This window comes from Plodia interpunctella, chromosome 21, assembly GCF_027563975.2.
Source record: "Plodia interpunctella isolate USDA-ARS_2022_Savannah chromosome 21, ilPloInte3.2, whole genome shotgun sequence".
Taxonomy (NCBI): Eukaryota; Metazoa; Arthropoda; class Insecta; order Lepidoptera; family Pyralidae; genus Plodia; species Plodia interpunctella.
The window spans coordinates 4,536,095-4,557,975 of NC_071314.1; the positions used below are offsets into that span (position 1 = coordinate 4,536,095).

The window sequence follows — 21,881 nt, forward strand, 5'->3', positions numbered from 1 at the left end:
ATTGTGGCAAGAGGGGTCAAATTGATGAATGGCAAAATGATTTTCACGCCCAATATATTACGTTACTCATTTGCTGATGCCTTGTATGTCTTGTGTATGATGGCAAGTCACGACCTCGTACAGTCATCTTACAGCACTTCTTAATTATTTCTCAACTAGTTGTTGCCCGTTGTTTTGTCCGCGGCGAAAAGTATCTTGTGCCTTATACTCTGCACTACAGCGTATTTTGGCCTTTGGTTTTTTACCGTAGCCTATGTTTGAGCTTAAATCTTAAACTATAACTCTCTATTCCTTTCAACAAAATCAGTCCAGTAAGTAACGTGTAACAGCCACACAGATAGATAGACTATCACAATTATAACATTAGTATGCATAAGCTATTCTTATCATCGTATTTACGGTGAGGTGTTCCTATATCGCGGAGTAATCGCCATAAATAAGTGGACATTATACTAATGTACACCTTTTTAGTTTTAAGAATGCGGAGACCTTTTTGAAATTTGACATTTCATAAGAAAAATATTTTCTTTCTACATACTATGCAGACAAAAAAGAGTACTCTCCTACATATATTACAATAATACATAATGTGGTATCACCGCTTGCCATCCATTAGAGTAGCCATTAGGTTACTAATGGACACCAAATGGTTGTCGTTACATTGGATTTAAAAGATTCACTCAATTATAACTCTTGTGTTTCGCTCACAGTTGATGTTCGGAAATATTATTCCTGAATTATATAGCGCCTAATGACATCCTTTTGAAATAATAAAAATTGGTGACGTATCCTATTTGTACACAAAATTTATCACATTTATCAGGATCATACTGACAGCCTACTTGTTTATATCAGAAAACTTATATCAAGACACGTGAATTTTTTTAACGAAATTACCCTCACGAAACGTACTTTTTTGTGTTATGTGCGGCTAGTTTTGTAATGTAATGACAAATGCTGTGGTGAAGTAGAAAATGACACAACATTGCGAAATGTTTCTTTAACTGTATATATTGGTTAAATCATCCTATGGGATGTGATCGTGCGGTCTGAATGTACTAAAAAGCCCCTGCAAAGATGATTGAAACTGTGTGGCTCAGCTAGTAGCATAAACCTTTGACATCCTTTGGTTTTTCATTGGGGTGTTCAAGAGATCATTCAAACTAACAAAATTTTTTTGCTTTTATTATATTTATCTGATGATTTTTTTTTTCACAAAAATATGGTCATTTATTTACCGTAGTTGGTCCACGATAAAATAAATTATTATTTGTGCAATATTACCATAATTGCATAAATTAATATTATATTTTAACATCACTTCAATTTTATACATTATTATGTCACATCACAGTCCTGGAATACTAACTATAAACGTGTTTCACCACTTTCTGATAAAATATCATATTGTAACCTAACAGATAAAAATCTCCCTGATGTATATATTATCTAACATTTGTGAAACACAATTTTTAACTCTTATCTGTTCTATCAGATACATTAGATACATTATCAGCAAGTTGTGTAATTTACCCTAAATCTTATAACTATTGTCACAATGTGCTGAACTCACAACACTACACATTTTAACAACATATACATATTATATAAAATCTTATACACTATTTTTTATGAAATTATCTTAGTGGAATGTTTTGTATATAAAATAAATTCCTTGATTTTCTCGCGTTTTGTTGCACTTTTGGTAACGTTAGACTATGTAGAAGTGGCAAGAGCCTAATTTCAGTTATTATCACTTCTACCCACAGCTTCTACCGAATGAAACGTTAACAAAAGTAAGCTTTAGTAAACCATTGCTTACCTATTTGATTGAATGTGACATTTTGATGGATGCATAACTACATATATGTGCATAATATATTAACGGGACTTAGCATGAACCTTTTTTTATTTAATGTTGCTGACGTTTCAAGAACCTTGCAGTCGCCGTGGTTGCAGCCAGACTGGAGTTCTAATAGATGGTCAATGAAAAAAATTATGTACAGAGAACTAAATCACTATATTTATCTATGCTCTATAAACACTAAAATAACTCCTCTCGGAGGAACTTTTCACTTGATATCACATTTAACTCCACTCACGTCGTCACATCCCATGTAAATATAGACTGCTCTGTTCAGACGCCACGTACATGGAAAGCAACAACTTCCAAAAGAATTTTAAACTGAAAGAAGAACGTAATATTTCGTCTTTCCATACTTCAAGTCCGATCAACCAATTTGTATGGGAGAACAAAAAAAAATCACATTTTATAGATCTTGTAAAATTTGTGCAGTGAAAAAAATACCTGTATATTTTACTGATTAAATATTATTTTAACTTTTTTTTCTTTTAAAATGTAATATAGTCTGTTTTACTTAGCACATTATCTAAGACTGTTGATGTACTTCATCAGGTTGAACACGACGATTACTCCCATGATATCAGTATATCCCTCGTGGTTCGTGTTCGCTGATGTGTTGCATAGATTGCTGCGGCAGTAGCAGTATCTGCAATGTGCACATAATGTATTTAAATAAATCTTTATTTGTAGCTACAAACACAAATTCACGATACAAAATAGCATGCAAAAGACAATTTAGAGGTATGTAAAAACAACATCAAGTGTATGTCAAGAAATTAAATGAAGGCACTGTCTGCTGTTTGCTAGTAACACAGGATTTTTATCAACAACTCAATTTAGTATTGCAATGGCAAAAAAATGTTTGAAAAAATTATTCTCTTCACTTCCTTGACCGTGGTATGCTAGAAGCATTTCTATAGTGTATATTGTCGACGAATTCAGATGTGGATGTGAATCAACGTACATTAGAAATATTAGAAATATGCAAGAGGTATGGATATTTGGAGTAAAAGCATCTTATCAGTAAATAATTCATGAATATTCTTCGTCTTCTACCTAGTGATGAATGGCTGAAACTTTCGAAACATGTTAGTCGAAAGCCATCTGTGGCCTCACCATTTTAATTAGTAATTGTATTCAAATAAGTACGGTAAATGACAATAGAGACGTCAATGGACCATTGCGGTAGTCGGTAGCAAGTATTTTTCTAATAAATATCTCGACTCATGATATGTTGCATATGTTTGTTTGTTGTTACTCTCTAATTACTTTCTTCACTCACCATTTGCCATGCAAATTCATGAGATATATCTGTAAAAAGTATTTTCTATCCAAAACTCGCTATTTCTAGTCATATCTCGTCAGAAGGTTCTCTTCAAATTACTAAGGTTGAGTAAACCTTTTACTATTAACACACCACTTGAAAGACGTGGTTTTCTCCCTTGTCGTCGTCGTTCTGGCAGCCATCCTAGTAGGGATCCTCCAACTGATCCTTTAAATGATATGATGCACTGTTCTGACAAACAACTTAGAGTCACTACGTCACCTGTTGAATGACGTGGTCCTCTCTCCCTTATCGTCGACGTTCTGGCAACCCTCGTGGTAGGGCTCCAAGACTTCCATCTTTGGTGACCACTGGCCGTTGTGGTAGTCATGGTACTCGTGCTTCTGTTGCGCGCAGTCCCGCACCACGTTGGTTATTGTTTCTGGAATTATTAAAGGTGTTTTTAAAATAACAAAATCATAGGGGCCTGTTTCACCGCTTGCTGATAAAGTATCTGATAATCAAATCAAATCAAATCATTTTTATTTGCTTAAATAGGGTAGGTTAATACAATATCCACATAATGGTTTAGAACAAGCCTATTAAGCCGTTCTCAACAATATGCAAATGTTAATAATGGCATATTCAAAAAACTATAAAATGACTCAGATTAAATTAAGATAAAATGTCACTTACAATCTACATGTATGTTAATTAATGTCATTGCAATCCAAAAAATCTTTGATTATGTAAAAACATTTATTTAATTGTCTTTTAAAATGATTTAATGGCAATTCGCGTATGAATTTTGGAATCTTGTTGAATATTTTTATAACCATAACAACATTTTTTTTGATATAATGTTGAGTGGGTAATTGGATAATACAGTTTAGTTGGATCTCTAGATTAATACCTTCTGTTCTCATTAGCTTTCCTAAACAGTATTGGGTGTCTTTTTGCAAATATTTCTGCTTCTAATATGTATAAAGATGTAAGCGTTAGTATATTTAAATTTTTTCAAGGGTTTACATGAATCCAATGGATACGCCTTAATTATAGCACGAACGCATTTTTTTGTGCGATCTATAGTTTACATAATAGTATACATATCTACTATTCAACATGAAAATAACTAGCTGAGACCAAGGGAAAAGTCTAAGAGATTTTTCTCATAGGCGATAGGCTAGCATAGCAACCTACCCTATCACTATTGAATCTCAATTTCACCAACAAGCCTGACAGCAAAATGCGGCCTTCGAGTTTCGCATCTCTTGGCTCTGTCTGCCCCGTGAAGGATAAATGCGCGCATTGTATGTATAGATGCAAAAAGTCGTACAGCCTATTTTTAGCTTTTTAGTAAAAGGGTTTGTTTATGATGAGAAAGGATGAGTCACTATCAGGGCTTCTCTTGTTTACAGCGTAGCGTCATTGTAAAAATGACTCATAATATCTACAGGATTGTATATTCCGATTCCGAGTTGTGATTTTGAATCATTTATTAGGATGATCATGTTTATTTGTAGTATTGAGTCAGACCTTGTCATCATAGGTTTTTCATATTAAATCATGTCTGAAGAAGTTGAATTATTTAACACTTAACATTTTTATTTTATTTTTGTTGAAAATCGATGGTAAAAGATAGAACTTGAGAGGCTGCTCCACCGACATCAATTTTAGTAAAGAAACTAGAGACCTCTAGATAGATAAATAAACTCTTTATTGCACTATTTACAAAGAAGTCATAAGATATTACAAGGTTCTCAAACATATGAGCATAAAGGCGGACTTATCGGGGACTCTACTGGATAATGTTTTGCAGCAGGTGTACTTACTGCCATTCAGTATATCCAGATGGAATTCATGTTTCATGCACATCGTGGAGTATGGGCACTCAACAATAAACTTGTCCGAGTAGTCGAAGTGTGCACACAGGTTCTTGGTCGTGTTGTAGGTCTGTCCCACCGGTGGGTTAATGTGGCACTGGTAACACTGCAGTGGCGACGCCACGGGAAGTCCTGGAATCATAATATGATGTCATTACTCAGTCTTATATCTATCTATATTTATTCGTGGGACGTGATTGACTGTTTAAATTTATTTTAATACCGTCTAAAAGAGGTGTGTATAAGTGAAACATCTTTTTTTTTCATAATAATATCGCCCCATTTCTGATATTTAAAGAAAAGACTACAGAGATGTGTTTGAGGGTTTCGGTTGGAAGTTCTGATGACGAACAGACCAATGTGACTGTTCTATTAGATTTATCATTGAACTTTGAAAATTGTCAATGATGATAAAATAATAGTTTACTCGTGCGTGACCCTTCCGGATGTCTATAGGATAGTCGTTAAACAATTAATCGGAAGATAACTCCGGTCAATGATACAGAATAATGTAAATAATATATATTATTGTAGAAATATATGGCAACTCTGACGTGAGTCACTAATGTTTTTAAATCGACACCCACGCAGGTTAGAGTACGGGTTCTTGGAATCAAAACTTGTACTCTTTGTTCGTAAATTAGTCAATATTAGATACATGCATGTATTCAAAAGTTGTACAGAAATTTCAGAATCTAGTAAGTCACGCATTGTATAAGAATGAACGCCTATTTTAAATTACTTCTAATATTAATATTCATTATAAAATGTTATTGTATATCCGAAGAATATTTAGCTATGGAAGATAAAACTGCGGAAGATATGTTTATTGACGATGAGGAAGATTCGCTATCTAATGAAGTCGACGCGAATTTAACGAGTTTAAACTTCACAGAACGTCGATCTCGTAATCATAAGAAAAAGCAAAAATCAGTCAAATCTGATAATAACGAAGAATATTATCAATATGACGACGTTAAGTTCTATGTGTTATCTAAAAAGTTTGTTACGGAATCAGAGCCAATACCGCTCATAGAAAGGACATCTGTTGAAACTAATAGTACTGAATTGCCTGAATCGACTACTATGAACTATACTACTAAGTCTACTCCATCCACACCATATAATATTTTTCAAGAATACGAATATGCGTACTTGGAAGAGGAGACACGAATTCGGCAACAGGGTGGAATGCAGAAGTGTGCAACCCAAATACAGCCAGGTGTTACGAAAAAGTTAACTTTAACCGAAACCCCAATGCAATATATTGATTTTTTTAACTTAAGTCCGGCTGTACAAGAAATGTCACTCAGTAATATAACAAGCAGTATTGATCCAAAGAAATTGACAAGTAACATTTGGTATGTCCCAGAAAAATTTCCTTGTTGGGATCTCCCAGTATTGTACGGAGAATTTTCTAGAGAATCAGTTGAGGACGTTTTCACCCTTCACAGAACCTTACTTAAAAATGTTATTGACATGGGAAGAGTACAAAAGCAACGCCTCAAATCTTTGGATGTCCCAGTAGAAAACTTCAACAAATGGTGTTCTGTGTCACCCTGCTACGGTGACCACACTCTCTGTTTGTTTGAAGATAATACCTACGCCAAAATATGTGGAGAATTTTATAGTGTCCACACGCCAACTACAGCACAACAAGTGGCACTAGTCAATACTGTGAACTCTATGCGAAATCGTATTGCTAGTGGTGAATCAGAAGAATATAAGGACCTTCCTCCTGCTGCTAATATGAAGCAAGTTATTTACGACTTCGATTTAGAAAAGATGTCAAGTGTGTGGTTGTATCAGTGTCTACCTGGGCCAGCTCCGTGCTCTGCCCTCGACGGTAGCTATGTGTCGCCGTTAGAGTGCACGAAGTACGCTATCCATTGCTGCAAAGGTTCACATGAATATTCAGATTGGTACGCTTTGTAATTACTGTATTGTACTACAGATATCTAGTAGTACTACACGATAATGTTTCATGTTAACAGTACTGACCTTTAATTAATGCATTTATATTTACAGTGTGCCGCGACAGGAATGTTACCTACCGGCTATCATAGGATGCATTTATACTTGGTTTTTGACTGCCTTGGACAAGATAGACTCCACAGATGTAACTTGTGGCCATATTCAGTCTACAACCTACCCGACAGTTCAGTTATTATGGGCCAATACATACAAAATTGGCTGCGCTTATGGTAACAAACTCAACGGTGATATTAGAGTAGTTTGCAACTTCGCACCAGGTGCGCCTTTTTCACTCGGATGTCTATTTTACTGTGGATTGATTTCTCATCAAGATGTTACGGACAAAATGTCATCTAATAAGACTGCAGATTTTACAAATAAAGACTATATACTGCAGCTCGGTATACGTATCAGTACATTTTTGTTTCGCAATAGAAACAAATATCCGGAGCCTAAGAACATAACAAATAAAGTGATCAGGCCACTGGATGTTGATAAATTGGAAGCAATATATAAGCAAAGTTATATTCGAGAGAAATTAAAACCGAAGTCCAACCGAACTGAGGGGATGCTCGCAAGGCTAGTATCCAAGTATATATTTAACGAAAATGGTGCTGCGAAATGTGATAGTAATGAGCCGATGTATATAGCTGGAGAGCCGGGCTCTCTGTGCGTGGAGAAGGGAAGAAGATTCGATTCTTTGTGCTATGACTTCAGAGATCCAACGCCAGGGTATAGATTAGTCGCAGTTGTAGCGCCCATGGCTTTGTTTTCTGTCATTTTGTATGATTTGTTTAGTGGAGTGGTCAGACAAGCGGAATATTGATATTGGCCTGATTTCAACTCTAAATTACAAATATATATGCCAATTCTCTTCTGTTTCTCACCATTCCTTAGTCAAGCGATGGCAGTGAATTGGCAGAGGTTATGATCAAACGTCAATTTTTAGCTTGCTCTGTACTGGAACAAGTTGTTAAAACTTAATTGAACAAATTTAACTTCGTCTTCACTTACCTGAAGTTAATGAGACTATTAACATCACAGCCCACGTGCATAATTCCATATTCTTAGCTTATTTATTTGTCTAAATTAACTAAAAATAATTTTGACAGCAGTTTTTCATTTTCGCATTTACTAAGGTCCGACTCACTCTGCATTGGCGCCAATGTCTGAAATCAAGAGGAAAACAAAGATAATTTGCATAATAATAATATAAGTCTACAAGTTACAGTCAGTAATACTTGTAAACAAATAACAAATGTGGTGTTAAACCACTGGTTTTATCGGCTTAGTAAGTTGTATATAAATAACATTAACTCGTATTTCATACTACACATCCACAAATTCGGCAAAGAGTACTACGTCACTCTCCAGCCATCCAACTATGTCCAAACAAATAGTCACATTCATTCAATTACACTGTTTTGACGGGAAAGAAAGATAACTATCATACTTTTACATATGTAAATATGATTATGAACTAGCTGTCTCCCGCAGCTCCGCCATTGGCTGAAAGTAAGTGACTCTCCACTCCAGCCATATCCACATATTACTCCTGTATAAAAGGAAAATAATGGCAGTCTCAAATGATTTGTGTACGAGTTAATTATGTTAGTGGAATGTTGAGGTCAAGTATATGTATGTGAAGGCGACTGTTCCGCATAGGTAGGTAAGCAATGCACTCAATTTGTCATTTGATATATCACGTTTCATCTACTCAACCAATATTTTGAAATACGTACACATAGTTAAGTACGTAGAAAGGCATAGGGGATAGAATGACAAACCTTTAATCCCGGAATATGTCCCGAAACTGACCATTGTTCTCACGGGAGTTTTTTATAAGTGCTATGACATTGTCTGTGACATTGAAATATAATTATGTCCATTTAGTGATACGTGTCAATGCACAGCGGTGGGTTGATGTGTAGGCTGATGCTAAGAGATGAATATTCTCCTACTATAATAGCGATAGTTTGGATGTGATTGAGAATGTGTGGATGTTTGTAACTCAACCACGCAAAATCTGCTGGACGATTATTCCGATGAAAGGTACACAGTACTTTTTTCCCAGAAGTACATACCACGGCAAGTCCAGCTTTTAAAAATAATACTAAGTGTATTGATACTCGTAGAACTTAATTGATTTAAATAGAGAAAAGGTCAATGAATCGTAAGTGTTTTATTTGACCCAATTTTGTGATTGTTGTTTTTAACATATACATACGTTATCTCATAGATAATTTGTGCTCTATTTTAGTTTAATGTCATTGATCCTCATGTAAGATTTGTAAATATTCTAGTATAATAACTTAAAGCTGTATTATTTATAAACCAACATTATTACTGTGTTAAACCGTTTATGTTCGCAATTAGTCTCATAGTTTTTGAGTAATGAGTAAGAAATATCCATCCTTTCTCACAAACTTTCACGTTTTCATATTAGCAAGCTGACTACGCATAGAACACCACATTTTATGTGGACAAGTCACCTCTTGACCTTCCGTGCACCTTTGTTGCCGTTTTAAATGTAGGTAAGTACACAAAATTCTAAAACCAAACAAACAAATAAAGCTATGAATGACTGTCTTGAAACTATTTTTAAAATATGAATAATAAATATTCATGTAATTTTCCCCAGTCTCTGTCGCAAGTATTCAATGATCCTTACTGCTATTGTAATATCGGAAATGAATTAGCTTAATTTACTTTAACGATTGCTGTGACACATACACTGATTACCAGTTTTAATCTAGATTCTAGTCCTTTTCGACTGCAACCTCACAGTTTACTTAGAAATTATGTCCTTAGAAAATATTACTTACATAAAAGCAAGTTGTATATAAGAGCGGCATTTTATGATTATGTCCGTTATCTACTAGTTGCGTTTCGGGGTTTCGCGCTCCCGTAGAAATGTCGGGAAAAAATATACTGTTCTAAATTATTTATAGTCTGCCTGGGTACAAAATTTCATCAAAACCCAGATTTTGCTTGGAACAAGCATCGGATCTAGCAGTAGTAGTAGGCTATTATGTGCAGTTAATGCAGTGGATCCAGGAGTATTCGAAAATCCTGCTAGACCCATTAGTGGAAATTAGCAGTGGAACCTACAGTCCGGAATGTAGGATTTTAGGAATACTTTCATTTGGTAGTAACTCTGTAAGAACACAAAAAAGACATGATTCGCAGTAGCCAATACTACCTATATCATTGCAATATTAGACAATGTCAGCTATTAGTAGAATTAGACTTACACCTTCAACCTATTAGTGCCAACTAGAACATTGTCTGGTGTCTGTCATTGTCTTCACTATTTAATGTGTTTGCGACGACTGTCACTAGATATCCTGTAAGTATATAGTCACGTCAGAAGCCTTTAGGTGACTTAAAAGTGTTAGTAATTGCACACTTGATATGAATTAAAAATATAATCTGCGCTCTATAAGCTGTTTAAAATATGCGATTACAGTTAATAAAACAACACCTGTAATGAATATGCCTATTGCCTATGTATAACGCTTACGTTAACCTCCTCACTGATTTAGTCTTAGCCTTCGCCTATGCTTATATCATCATCGTCGGATGAAATCAGCGCATTAGGGCGCTATTGTAATGCTGATCTTGTTTTGGTTATGCATCACAGTAAATATATCTTAAGTGCGTTTTAATTTCTGCCTCCATTAGAGTTAAGAGGACGATACAATTTGTGGAAGGTGTCTGCTATAAAATTGAGTCACCTCCACCTGAAGAAATACATAAATTGCAAGTGAATTAAGAATTAAAACCATGTAAAAACCTCTATGTTACGCTAGTGTAGGGGATGACAGCTAGTTTTATAAATCTCTCCCCTGTAAAGAATAAGCTAGTAGCTTTAAGTTATATTACGATATTCTATTCAGTAAAGCCTTAACAGGTTTCGTAGCGTAACCATTTTTAATGTTACTGGCGGGTTAAGGTTAAAGAAACGTAGCTTACTGACATGTTTCGTAATATCGATTCAAATTCTATCAAACAGATTTCTGTGATTTGATTATAAGCTGATCCAAAAGTTCCTTGGATTTCCTTTAGCTAATAATAAATTAATTCTAAAGGTGTCGGATGTAATTAGTTATTAGTATAAGTTTAAATTAAAAGTTGAAATCATAAAATTCACATCAACATTATTTTTTGCTGATCAGACAGACTTGACCCCACTGTCCTAATTCTGGATTTATTTCCAATTAATAAAATATGCAATCCAACTATATTACAAATTCATTCTATTCATTCAATAACCGCTAAATCATATCAGCTAAGTATTTGTCTCCATAGCAATTTATTAGCAAAGCTAAAACAGCCTGTTTATACGTGTGACCTCTTTTAGCCGCGGGTTACTGCAATGCATTTGCACATTCATAGTAATTCATACATGACTACTAGTAATTCAAACATGACTATAATACTTTGAATTTTGTGCGAATATTATATTGTCAGGCAGTAGGGATGTTGTTGTGTACATGTAGTTCTGAGGTCACCCCCAAATAGTTTCATCAGAGTGATCTCCCGGTCCACAACGGAAGAAGCTAGAAGAAGAAGTACTAAGGGGATTTTTTACAATGTTAACGAGAATATGTTAATTGTTTATCATTGACTATCCGTGCGAAATTTGTTGGCCAACACTGGCTCAACAGTAGTAATCTAAGTAGTAGTCTAAGGATGGTATTCAACCAGTATGTGAGCACGCTGATCGCTGTGTCTCGGCTTCGTTCAAGTCCTCCATAATGCAGGACGTGGGTCAGGACAGCAGGTCGGCCGTTGATTGTATAGCACCTCAGTCGTACAAGGTTGACAACAGAGTAACAATTGAACGTTTGTTTTTTAGTTAAGAGCCGCTAAACAAGCCAATAAGTAATAAGATGAAGAAGGTCAAATTACACAAAGTCAACCTGGTCAAGTTTTGGTTTACGTCACAGCAGGCGCGGGCCGTTGTGACGAAACCGAACTGTGCCAACCGAACCGCAGACAAAATCTACGTGATCTCGCGGAACGCGCATTGTTCTTAATTGTGCGTAGACCTCGAATTTCGTTTTTTTTCTATTTTTAGTCATAACTTTGGAAAAATAGATTCTGGTTAATCTACAATATGTCTAGATCATCCTCGCGTCTCTCAAGATGTACTCTCGGCTCTGAGGCCCCGAACCCGGAGTCCGAACTATGATGTACTTACATTGCAAATAACACCACACACGTCGAGACAGTCTCGGTAGGAGACAGCAGTTTGTATTCATAACATAAAAAGTTTTATTTTTAGCAAACTATTTGTTAATATGATATTATCTGATAAATAAGTAGAGTCGCGTAAATCACCGGGCAACCTGTTTTACTGGAATTCGCTTTTTTACTATACCATACCTTTGACATTTTACTTACTATACAACGCTTATAACGCCGAATTATCGATAAGATCATGTAGATGTGATATATTCAACGTGTCACTGTTATAGATGAAAATTTCATACTCAGATATATCTATGTTTTATTTTAAAATTCACATCGGCGCTAATCCGGTCAAAAGCACAAAATTCGCTCGCATATTGACACTCACCATTAAACAAATATCACAAAGAAACATCAGTAAACACAATCACAAATTAATCGATGATGTATTTTATCATAACGTAGTCGTATAATTTCGCACGTGTACACTGATAACAAATAGTGCACGTCAAAGCGTGCGCCTTACGGCCGGCCCTGTGTATTACTGACTTCGCTCATAGTTCGTCTTGCCAGTATGCCGTCATGGAAGGATATAAAGTTATTGTAGGTAACACTTGTATGACATGTTCCAAAAGAATTGCAAGTGCGTCTCGAGATGATTTTGCACGTACTGAGTCATCACATAAAGTAATCACACAAGTGTTAACACAGTAAACTTAACGTGCCTGCTAGGGACAGACAGCGGAACGCGACTATATATATGTAGTGAAGTAGAACCGTGTAAAGTAATTTACATGTAATAAACATGTAAAGAAGTTAAATAATATAATAAATTTTTCCAGCTTACATTATTAACAGATTATTTTGCAATTCTTGTTTGGCATGGTTATGCCATTAATGCCCCCTCCTCTACGTCTTATCTGACCCACATCCATATACTCTAGGGCGACATAGAGTTATGTCCATGGCAATGACAATGGCCTCTTCCATAAATTCCTATCCGCAGTTGCTACTATAGCGTAAATAATCTGCTATTTGATTACGTCTCGCTCTAAACTACATGTAGTTTGTAGGTCAAGAGCATACATAATATCTGTTGGCTTTTTTACACTCAATAAACTCTATGCACAGTCAAGGTGAGTTGACATGCGAAAATGTTGCTCAATTTGAGCAACCTCTGAAGTGAGCTAACTTGTCGTAGCATCACTGTATTGAATGTTCTTTATGCGGGTTATTTTAAGTAAGTACTTCAGTAACTACTTTATTTAGGAGCATAAGTTAGTATGAAACCTTTAAACTTTAGAGGGTTTCCATATACTAACCTCCAAACTTCAATTTGAAGATGACACCCCATGATGATGATGAAACTTTAGAGTTGTTACCCTAATTCATAATCACTACATAATATAAAACTAAGTCGCTTCCCGCTGTCTGTGTGTGCTACGCAACGGATTTTAATGCGGTTTTTTTTTAAAAATAGATTTTTGAGAATCACTCTGATTGAAGAGGAAGGTTCAGGTGTATAATTTATTATGGTTTTACCTGAACGTAGCCGGGACTGGGCGCTAGTTGTAAGTAAGGTTATGGATAATTACGCAATTAATGTACAGTTGAATCCATTATTGAGGTTAAAATAATTACTTACGAATTATAAAAATTATGCGCTAGCGATAACAAAAAAGTTTGAGTAACTGGTGACTTTCTTGTTCCTTGCTTTTATTACAATTTATTCCAACTAATATTATAAATGAGAAAGTAAGTTTGTTTGTTACCTCTTCACGCATTATCTACTGGACCGATTGTTATGAAATTTGGTACACGGATAGAAAATTACCTGGAATAACACATACTTTTTATCCCGAAATTCCCACGGTAGCGAAGCACCGGGGTGTTGCTAGTTTCTAATAATTTTGCGTATCATAAGTTTGTGCTGTAATTTTATCTCTGTCTGAACACGTTGGTTTGGACAAAATGTTATGAAAAATCGGTAACTTCCGTTTACTAGAGGCTAGGTTGGAGGTCAGCCGTCTTTCGTCCTCTGTTCCCCAAAATGGTACTGAGTCATAAAAGCTATTATATATAATAGCATTTTATGACTCCTGCCCTTATAGTACATAGAAATAAGGCCCCTCGATGCGTTCGGTACTCTGCGACATATCTGATTGTATGAACGTTATCATCCTCAAAGTATCAATAGATTTGCAATGAATTTGGTTGGATTAAATTGCTGTTGTTTGTATTCCACTAACGTTCCTCGACGGATGTAAAGAAATTATTTTTGTATATTTTGTTTTAGTTTACCAATCGCATTAGAGAAAAAATAGTTCATTACATAGTTGTTCGTACTGACCACAGCTGACCTAGATGTAACACGCGAAATTGTTGTCAGTGCAAGTTATAGACAATAAGGTATTCTGAGGCGTAAGTAAATTAATTACTAGAGTAGCTGTCTAAAATAGGTAAAACGAATACTATTTATCTATGCAAAATTTAAATCATATAATGCAACTGCTGCACACCAAGGCTTATCTTGAATATAATTTTCAATGACAAATATTATATCTCACTTGCTGCGTAAAATAACCTATACTTACTACAGCTCGGTATTTATCAATATCGCTACAATCTTTATAATTAGTTCCAGTTCCACCAGGTGTTTGTTTCTACAACAGTTTCTTTGTTCCAATTTTGTATTTAACATTTTAAGCTCCCTTCCACTTTCCATCCGATTATTTAATGATTGTTGATTATTTAATAGAGTTAATATTCGTTACTCTCGAAGTAGTTAGAAAAGCAAAATCGATTATAGACATCCATATTTGTATTTTGGATTAAAACTATTTATTTTCTTATAATTCGTAAGTTTTTTGTGACTAATTCACATCACAATAGGTATAATTACTATCCTATCTAGGTAATAATAAGTTAGAGTACTAGGAAACCTCGTTTAAAACTGATAATATACTAGATACCGCAAAGAGCTACTTATTGGATGAGATAAAAATATCGTTTTATGCTTAAAAGCATGCATTCAGCGGGAAGATCCCATTAATCATTTGTTGACCACGACATAACATAATGAGTATTCAGTCCACACTTCGAGTTTCCTTTGCGTACTTCACGTACTTGGGGCGAGCTTCCGAAATATATCGGACCTATACAAAACTGATACAATGTATTGTGTAACGAGAAAGTGGACTATTGTAATTCATTAGTTACATTGCTTGCGCGAATGTGCCGCGCATTCGAAACGACCTATCGGCGTTCGATGCACATCAATCGTTGCAATATTGATTTTACGCGTGTTTGCTGCGATAGAAAGAAACATCTAGTTAGGAAACATAATTGTACTTTGCAAAGGGCAGAAAAGTAATGTTACCAAGATATATCATCATCAGCCCTTTTCTGTCCACTGCTGAAAGAGCATATGCCTCCATTCTTTTTTGTCAACCAAACGAAAAGGTTGGCGTAACTCCTGTTCTAATCTAATCCGTGTATATCTAATCCATAATGTATGGACATTTCCTTACTCCATGGATGTCTCGTTCGGTGTCCTCTAGGATGACATTAGTTCCAATGGTCGCACAACGAAAAACGAGGAAGACCCTGTCTGAAGGTCCACACGGAAAAGCGGAGAAACATCTCTGTAGTTTCGTTGGTTTTCGTATTGATCCTTGAAAATCACACAGGCCACCAGTCTATGTACACCATATTTATACAGTAGGTGTGCTAATTTGTCAAATCCTTTACGATACATAGCATCTATAATGATATTAATTGCTTCTTCCTTTGCGTGATACGCCTGACTTAGATTTGCGTGGGCTTGCGTGGCGCAGATTATATAAACCTGAATTTGCACGCACCAAGAAACTTCCACATGCAAGCAATGTGTAACATCATTATCTTCCTTACCTTATCCTATTTGTCTGGGGTTGGTGCGATATGCTTTATTCTGTCATAAGTGCCCATAAGCCTACATTTCCTGTTATCCTGAACCGAAATTAGAATTTGTCGAGAAATTGATTGAGAAACATTTTTTTCAAATAAAAATGTACTCTTATTTATTTATTTGTAATGTCTTCTACTCGACTTTAATACTTTTGAGATCGGACAACAAGCTTGATTTTTAATACATAGTTTAGCAACATGTCCCTATTGTTACAGCTTACAGACATAGTAAACGCTATGTCATCAAGAGGAGAGTTACCTCTAGAGCTGGCACTGCGCGGGCGCAGCGCGTCCATTGCGACGACGCTGCTGCAGCACTGCGCAGACGCCGATGCGCGCGGCCCCAGAGGCCGCACGCTCCTGCATCGAGCTGTAGATGCGAGAGACGCCTTTTCAGCAAAGTTCCTAGTCGAAAATGGAGCTGACCCTAACTTACTGACCAAGTGAGTTAGATACTTAAGAAGATAGATTTTTTTTTTTGCATATCATCAGATGAGAAAAGTAGACTGATCGTTCCAAAGGGTTTACGAAAGTAAAAATACCGAATCTAAGTGATATCCTGGATAAATAAATTTAAAAATATATATAATAAGGTGGATAAAATCTCAAGTAAGTATATAAACAGCACTATAAACTGTTTTATCGCTTAGGGTGAATTAAACTTTAACCATTTAATATTATCCAACCATTTAATATCATTTTATATTAAATCGAGGCTCAGTTTCGCTCTGAGTGAACACGTATCCGCCAGTCAAGGTCACAGCCTCGGCTATAGACCACAATATTTATTACTTTTTTATACACAAGCATATAAACTTACCTCATTCACCACATTGCTTATGTTAGTTCAAAATTTCACTTTTTATATTGCGTGTTGAAAAATCCTTGTAATGCTCATCGCATTACTTGCATTTTTTGCAAATTTAATGATGATGTATAATACTGGTATTTATTATTGTTTCGTAATAGATATCCTAAACTGTTATATATACCGTAATATATACTATGTACGATGTCTATACCAATTTATAAAATTAAATTTATTATTTTGCTGAAATGTGATTAATTTGACAATGTATATATTTGTTTTAACAGAGAAGAAGGCGATACTGCACTGCACCTGATAGCAGCTCTAACAGCCAGCTCTTGTGATGAAGACACAATGGACCAAATGGCGGAGATAGCTGAAACAATGGTCGAGAAAGGAGCCGACATCAACCGACAGAACAGAAAAGGATTGTAAGTTTTGTCGCCAAATTATCTTTTATCATCATTGTGTGTACTTATGGTATGGCTGTGTGGAGATAGACTACGACAAGGAAAAGATTGACATAGAGCTGGGCATGAAAAAAGATGTCCAATAATGAAAGGAGTGAAAATTATGATGATGATCCTACTCAAATTATAAATGGGGAAGTTTGTGAGTATGTATGTGTGTATTCTCTCTCTTTCACACAAAATCTACTTTGAGATGAATTGTTATCAAATTTGGTACCCTGGTATAATATAACCTGGAATAACACATAGGATAATTTTTATCCCGAAATTCAAAATAAAAGCCTCAAGGCGCAGCTGGTTCTTTAATATATCTCTTCAAAATGTCCCTAGAATGTATACTGCTGAAAATGACTATCTAACTTGACCATTTTCCACAGCACACCTCTCCACCAAGCAGTAATAGCGAGAAACCAAAGGATATTTGACTTACTACTGAAACAAGACAATTTGGACACGAATTTACGGACGCTATCAGACGAACACCCGCCCCTGTACTACGCTCTCGTAGACGACAGACGGGCTTCGATATCGTCGAGTGAGACTTTAGTAATGAACGGCTCCAATCCCTTTGACACACCGGTGACGAATAAGAATGCGTTTGCTGAAGATCCAGTGGAAGATAAGACTGAAAATATAATAGAGAGGGGATTCGCCTCTAAATTACTAGGGAAAGGCTGCCATCCGAACCCTCTGTATTCTACGTCTGGCGATAGCCTTCTTCACATTCTGGCGCTTGGATGGTTCGAGGTATATTTTTTAACAAATTATAAAATTATGAAACAATTCATATCTATTAAGAAATAAATCGACTAACAATATATGTAGGTACGTAATTGTTTTTATTTGATGTCTGTAATGTAACGATTTGTTATGACTGGTGTATGAAATTATGCCAAGTTCCGATCCCATTATATAATAAATAGTTATGAACAATTTCGTTATAAAAAATCATTATAAATAATACACTAAGCAAAATATAGTGTCAATTTTGTTTTTTTAATGAAGAGTTTTCGTTTCCGGCAGTATTTTTATACTGTCATTTTAGGAAAAGTAAACTATAGTGTGTTTTCTCATTGCGCACGATTGATAGCTCGCCAAGCGTGACAATATCGTAGACATTACGGCGGCGCTTACGTTGTATTACACTTATTTATCTGTGGAGCGCTGTATACAGATAAGAATAGGCAGGTGTTGCAAGGCGCAGATCAAGAGACTTGGCTTTTTGCTTTCAAAGTTTAGAACCCGTTATGAAGGTCGCAGTACGTGGAATATTGCATGGTGACTGCTCCTCGAAATCGCATTGACATTTTTGTAGATTAACATTTTGTAGAAACTTGTTTTAGTATAAGAAGCGGTGACGCCGGCTTGTTGACCGAAAGGTCTCAAGTTCGAATCCTACATGTGCCATATGAATTTAGTATAGCTTAGCTTAGCTATACTAAAGTAGCTTCCGTCGACCACCATTTGCTTCAGATGTAGGAATACATCTTGAGGAAACCTCCACTCTAGTTGATGATCACTCAATATGACCTCAATATAAGATTTAAACTTATTTGTAAGAGGTTATTTGTTTTAAACGATGCCTTTTGTTGAATGTTTTTTTTATATTTTTAGACTCCGATGCTTTACGTCTGATGATGGACCGGGAATTAGTTAAGGGAACTTTTATTGATTTTTGTTGTGGAGTTTTGTTTATATTCTGAAATAGCAGTTACCAATCCTAACTAATGTTATAAATGCGAATGTAAGTTTGTTTTATTTGTCAACTCTTCAAGCTCTATCGACTCAACCAATCTTTTTGAAATTTTGCATACATGTAGTTTAAAGTATGGAGAAGGACATAGGGTACGAAAGGAACCCTATGTCATCTCGGAAAAATAACTGTTCCCGTAGGAAATTAACGCGGGCGAAGCCGCGGGCAAAAGCTAGTTAGGAAATAAATTATGAATCACGTCAATCAGTCACTCCGTTCGTTACGACGAAGTGGAAGGACTTTCACATTAATAATATTAGTTAGGATTATGGCCACTTCTGTAAATGACTGGTAACACTGTTGCAATATGCAGTATTATCGCGGGAAGTATCGTGAGATTCTCGTTTTGACCTCTATGGCGTCATAGTTGGCAAGCCGGTTCGGTTCCGAACGCAGATATTTACTGGTTTTCAAAGATATTTTTCTGCGTTCTGTTTTTGTATTTGTATAATTAGTATCATCGGAGCATCTATTTTCTCGCTGTCAAGCAGTTCGAAGTCCGTTTATATATTTTTTGCTAGCGACCTGGCCGGATTTCGTACACGGTCTTTTGTACATGTATAAACCTTCGAGAATAAATTGTCTAAATAACAGTAAAAACTGCATCAGCAGTCAAGATACTTTTATTCTACTCGTATATATGATATTGGATTTTTTGTACTAAATATAGTTTTATTTTGTAGGATTCTGCAGTATTTTTAACAACGCACCTGAACGGCGAAGTGAACCACACAAATGAAGCCGGTCTTACAGCACTGCACACAGCTTGCGCCAACGGTCTAGCGCGGCTCACTACTGCTTTGCTGGAGCAAGGCGCCCGCCCCAACATACAGACCGCTTACGGAGAACAAGAAGACACTGTGTATAGGTGAATGCACTGACAAAACCACTAATTTACTTATTATATAGTTGTTGACTCAAGGCCGCTTACATAAGAAGATGATAAGAGTATTACATGCGAGGATTATCATATCTCACTCAAAAAACCTAGTGAAATCCTTACGGTTTTATACACATGGCTTGCGCCGCTGTCTCACCATGCATTGATGGAGCAAGGCGCCCGCCCCAGTATACAGACTACTTACGGAGAACAGGAAGACCTGTACACAGGTACAGGTGAGGGTAGTTGTATCTCACTCAGAAAATAACGTGAATTTCTTCTTTTAAACCTTCTTATTATATGGAATAAGTATTTGTTTAATTGATCACAGACAAACCCCCCTCCACCTGGCTGTATACAACAACCACGAGGGGGCAGTCATGGCCATCCTGAACCACCGGCGATTGGTCGAGAAGGGCGACTTTCCTTCGGCTGACAGATCCAATGCGCCCCTACTGCCTAACCTCAATCTGAAGAATTCGGAGGGCGATACGCCAGTTAGCTTGGCTCTCTCTGAGGGTTAGTTTAATGTCTTGATTCTCGCCGATCTCAATATTTAATACTCACCTCGTTCATTTAATCTAATTTGGACTTGAGTTCTCACAATTTGCATAAAACGTCGGCAGCCAGTGAAAAGGAGAATAACACGTTGGACACTTATTAGACTATATGACAACTATTACAGTACTCTACTGAGAAACTTACAGTATAAGTCTTCACTAACTGCACTAATTCGTAGATAGTCAGGAATTGGGCCGTGGTAGGGAGTACTCACTATTGTTAGCTCTCAATCTTAGTAAGTTAATTGTTTTTATCATTGGCTTAATAAAAAATTCTTTTTTATTATTTATTATTCAATGTGACTTGCGAAATACCTGTTATTAGTAGAATGTCAACCTATTTGCTATCACCCCGACACTTATCCAGGCCACAAGCACCTGATAGCCCCGCTGGTGGAGTGCGGCGCGGACCCTAACGTCCGCAACGGGAAGGGCTTCACACTACTCCACCAGGCCATCGTCGAGGAGGACTCCAAGACTGCCATATATCTGCTCGATCATGGCGCTGATATGAACGCCTTGTAAGTGGTTCTTGCTATATTTATTCGTTAAGAAATGAAAAACAAAACAACATTTTTAAAGATAGAACACAGCGAACGCTAAAATTCAAACTTTCTAAAAATATAATAAATTTTTAGCGGCCTGAGTCATGCATTTTCATTTTGATATGCAATGGCCTATGTGTTATTTTCAAGTATGAACAAAGGAATTTAACATTTTGACTTTTTATTGTTCCAAATTTAACTTTAAAATTCAAACTTTCTAAAAATATAATAAATTTTTAGCGGCCTGAGTCATGCATTTTCATTTTCATATGCAATGGCCTATGTGTTATTTTCAAGTATGAACAAAGGAATTTAACATTTTGACTTTTAATTGTTCCAAATTTAACTTTTATATTCTTTTACAGCGAATGCGATAATACTTTTTATTAAATATGGATATGAACTAATGGTGTTTTGTTTATGATATCTCGATTGCACCTATATTTATTTTTATTTTCCAGAACGGAAGCGGGCGAAACTCCTCTACAACTGGCGATACACTGCCGACTGGGATTAGTGGTGGAGGCTTTGTGCGTTCGCGGAGTGGACATGAGCCGCTTGGACGCGAACGGCGTGCCCCCGCTGTGGGCCGCGCTCGACTCCGGCCAGGAGGAAGTGGCCAGCGTTAGTGTTGCACTGTACATTACTGGTATATAATGTGGGGAGCGTGCGCCGCTTGGACCCGAACGGCGTTATGTATTACATTATAGAAAAATGTATCTAAAACCTGCTTTTC

The 21,881-nt window shown here is 36.2% G+C and overlaps 3 protein-coding genes across 4 annotated transcripts in view; 2 read left to right on the top strand and 1 right to left on the bottom strand.

The window, feature by feature from the left end:
- The window catches only part of LOC128679199 (uncharacterized protein), a 40,975-nt gene that overhangs the window by 11,939 nt on the left and 7,155 nt on the right, over positions 1 to 21,881 (top strand). For both annotated transcript variants that reach the window (XM_053761269.2, XM_053761268.1), the window contains 7 exons: positions 16,346 to 16,572; positions 17,225 to 17,368; positions 17,785 to 18,154; positions 19,844 to 20,028; positions 20,372 to 20,559; positions 20,968 to 21,121; positions 21,607 to 21,769. In XM_053761269.2, the coding sequence (XP_053617244.1) occupies positions 16,346 to 16,572; positions 17,225 to 17,368; positions 17,785 to 18,154; positions 19,844 to 20,028; positions 20,372 to 20,559; positions 20,968 to 21,121; positions 21,607 to 21,769 (1,431 nt within the window). The remainder of the gene's footprint in view (positions 1 to 16,345; positions 16,573 to 17,224; positions 17,369 to 17,784; positions 18,155 to 19,843; positions 20,029 to 20,371; positions 20,560 to 20,967; positions 21,122 to 21,606; positions 21,770 to 21,881) is intronic.
- On the bottom strand, positions 1,160 to 12,785 carry LOC128679203 (uncharacterized). The gene is made up of 5 exons (XM_053761278.2): positions 12,570 to 12,785; positions 8,000 to 8,154; positions 4,961 to 5,143; positions 3,411 to 3,570; positions 1,160 to 2,510 (listed from the first exon to the last, which is right to left on the bottom strand). The coding sequence occupies exons 2-5, from the start codon at positions 8,046 to 8,048 to the stop codon at positions 2,387 to 2,389; spliced, it is 516 nt and encodes a 171-aa protein (XP_053617253.1). The 5' UTR covers positions 8,049 to 8,154; positions 12,570 to 12,785; the 3' UTR covers positions 1,160 to 2,386.
- LOC128679201 (uncharacterized) lies at positions 5,724 to 8,005 on the top strand. Its single transcript, XM_053761276.1, has 2 exons — positions 5,724 to 6,933; positions 7,040 to 8,005. The coding sequence occupies exons 1-2, from the start codon at positions 5,732 to 5,734 to the stop codon at positions 7,809 to 7,811; spliced, it is 1,974 nt and encodes a 657-aa protein (XP_053617251.1). The 5' UTR covers positions 5,724 to 5,731; the 3' UTR covers positions 7,812 to 8,005.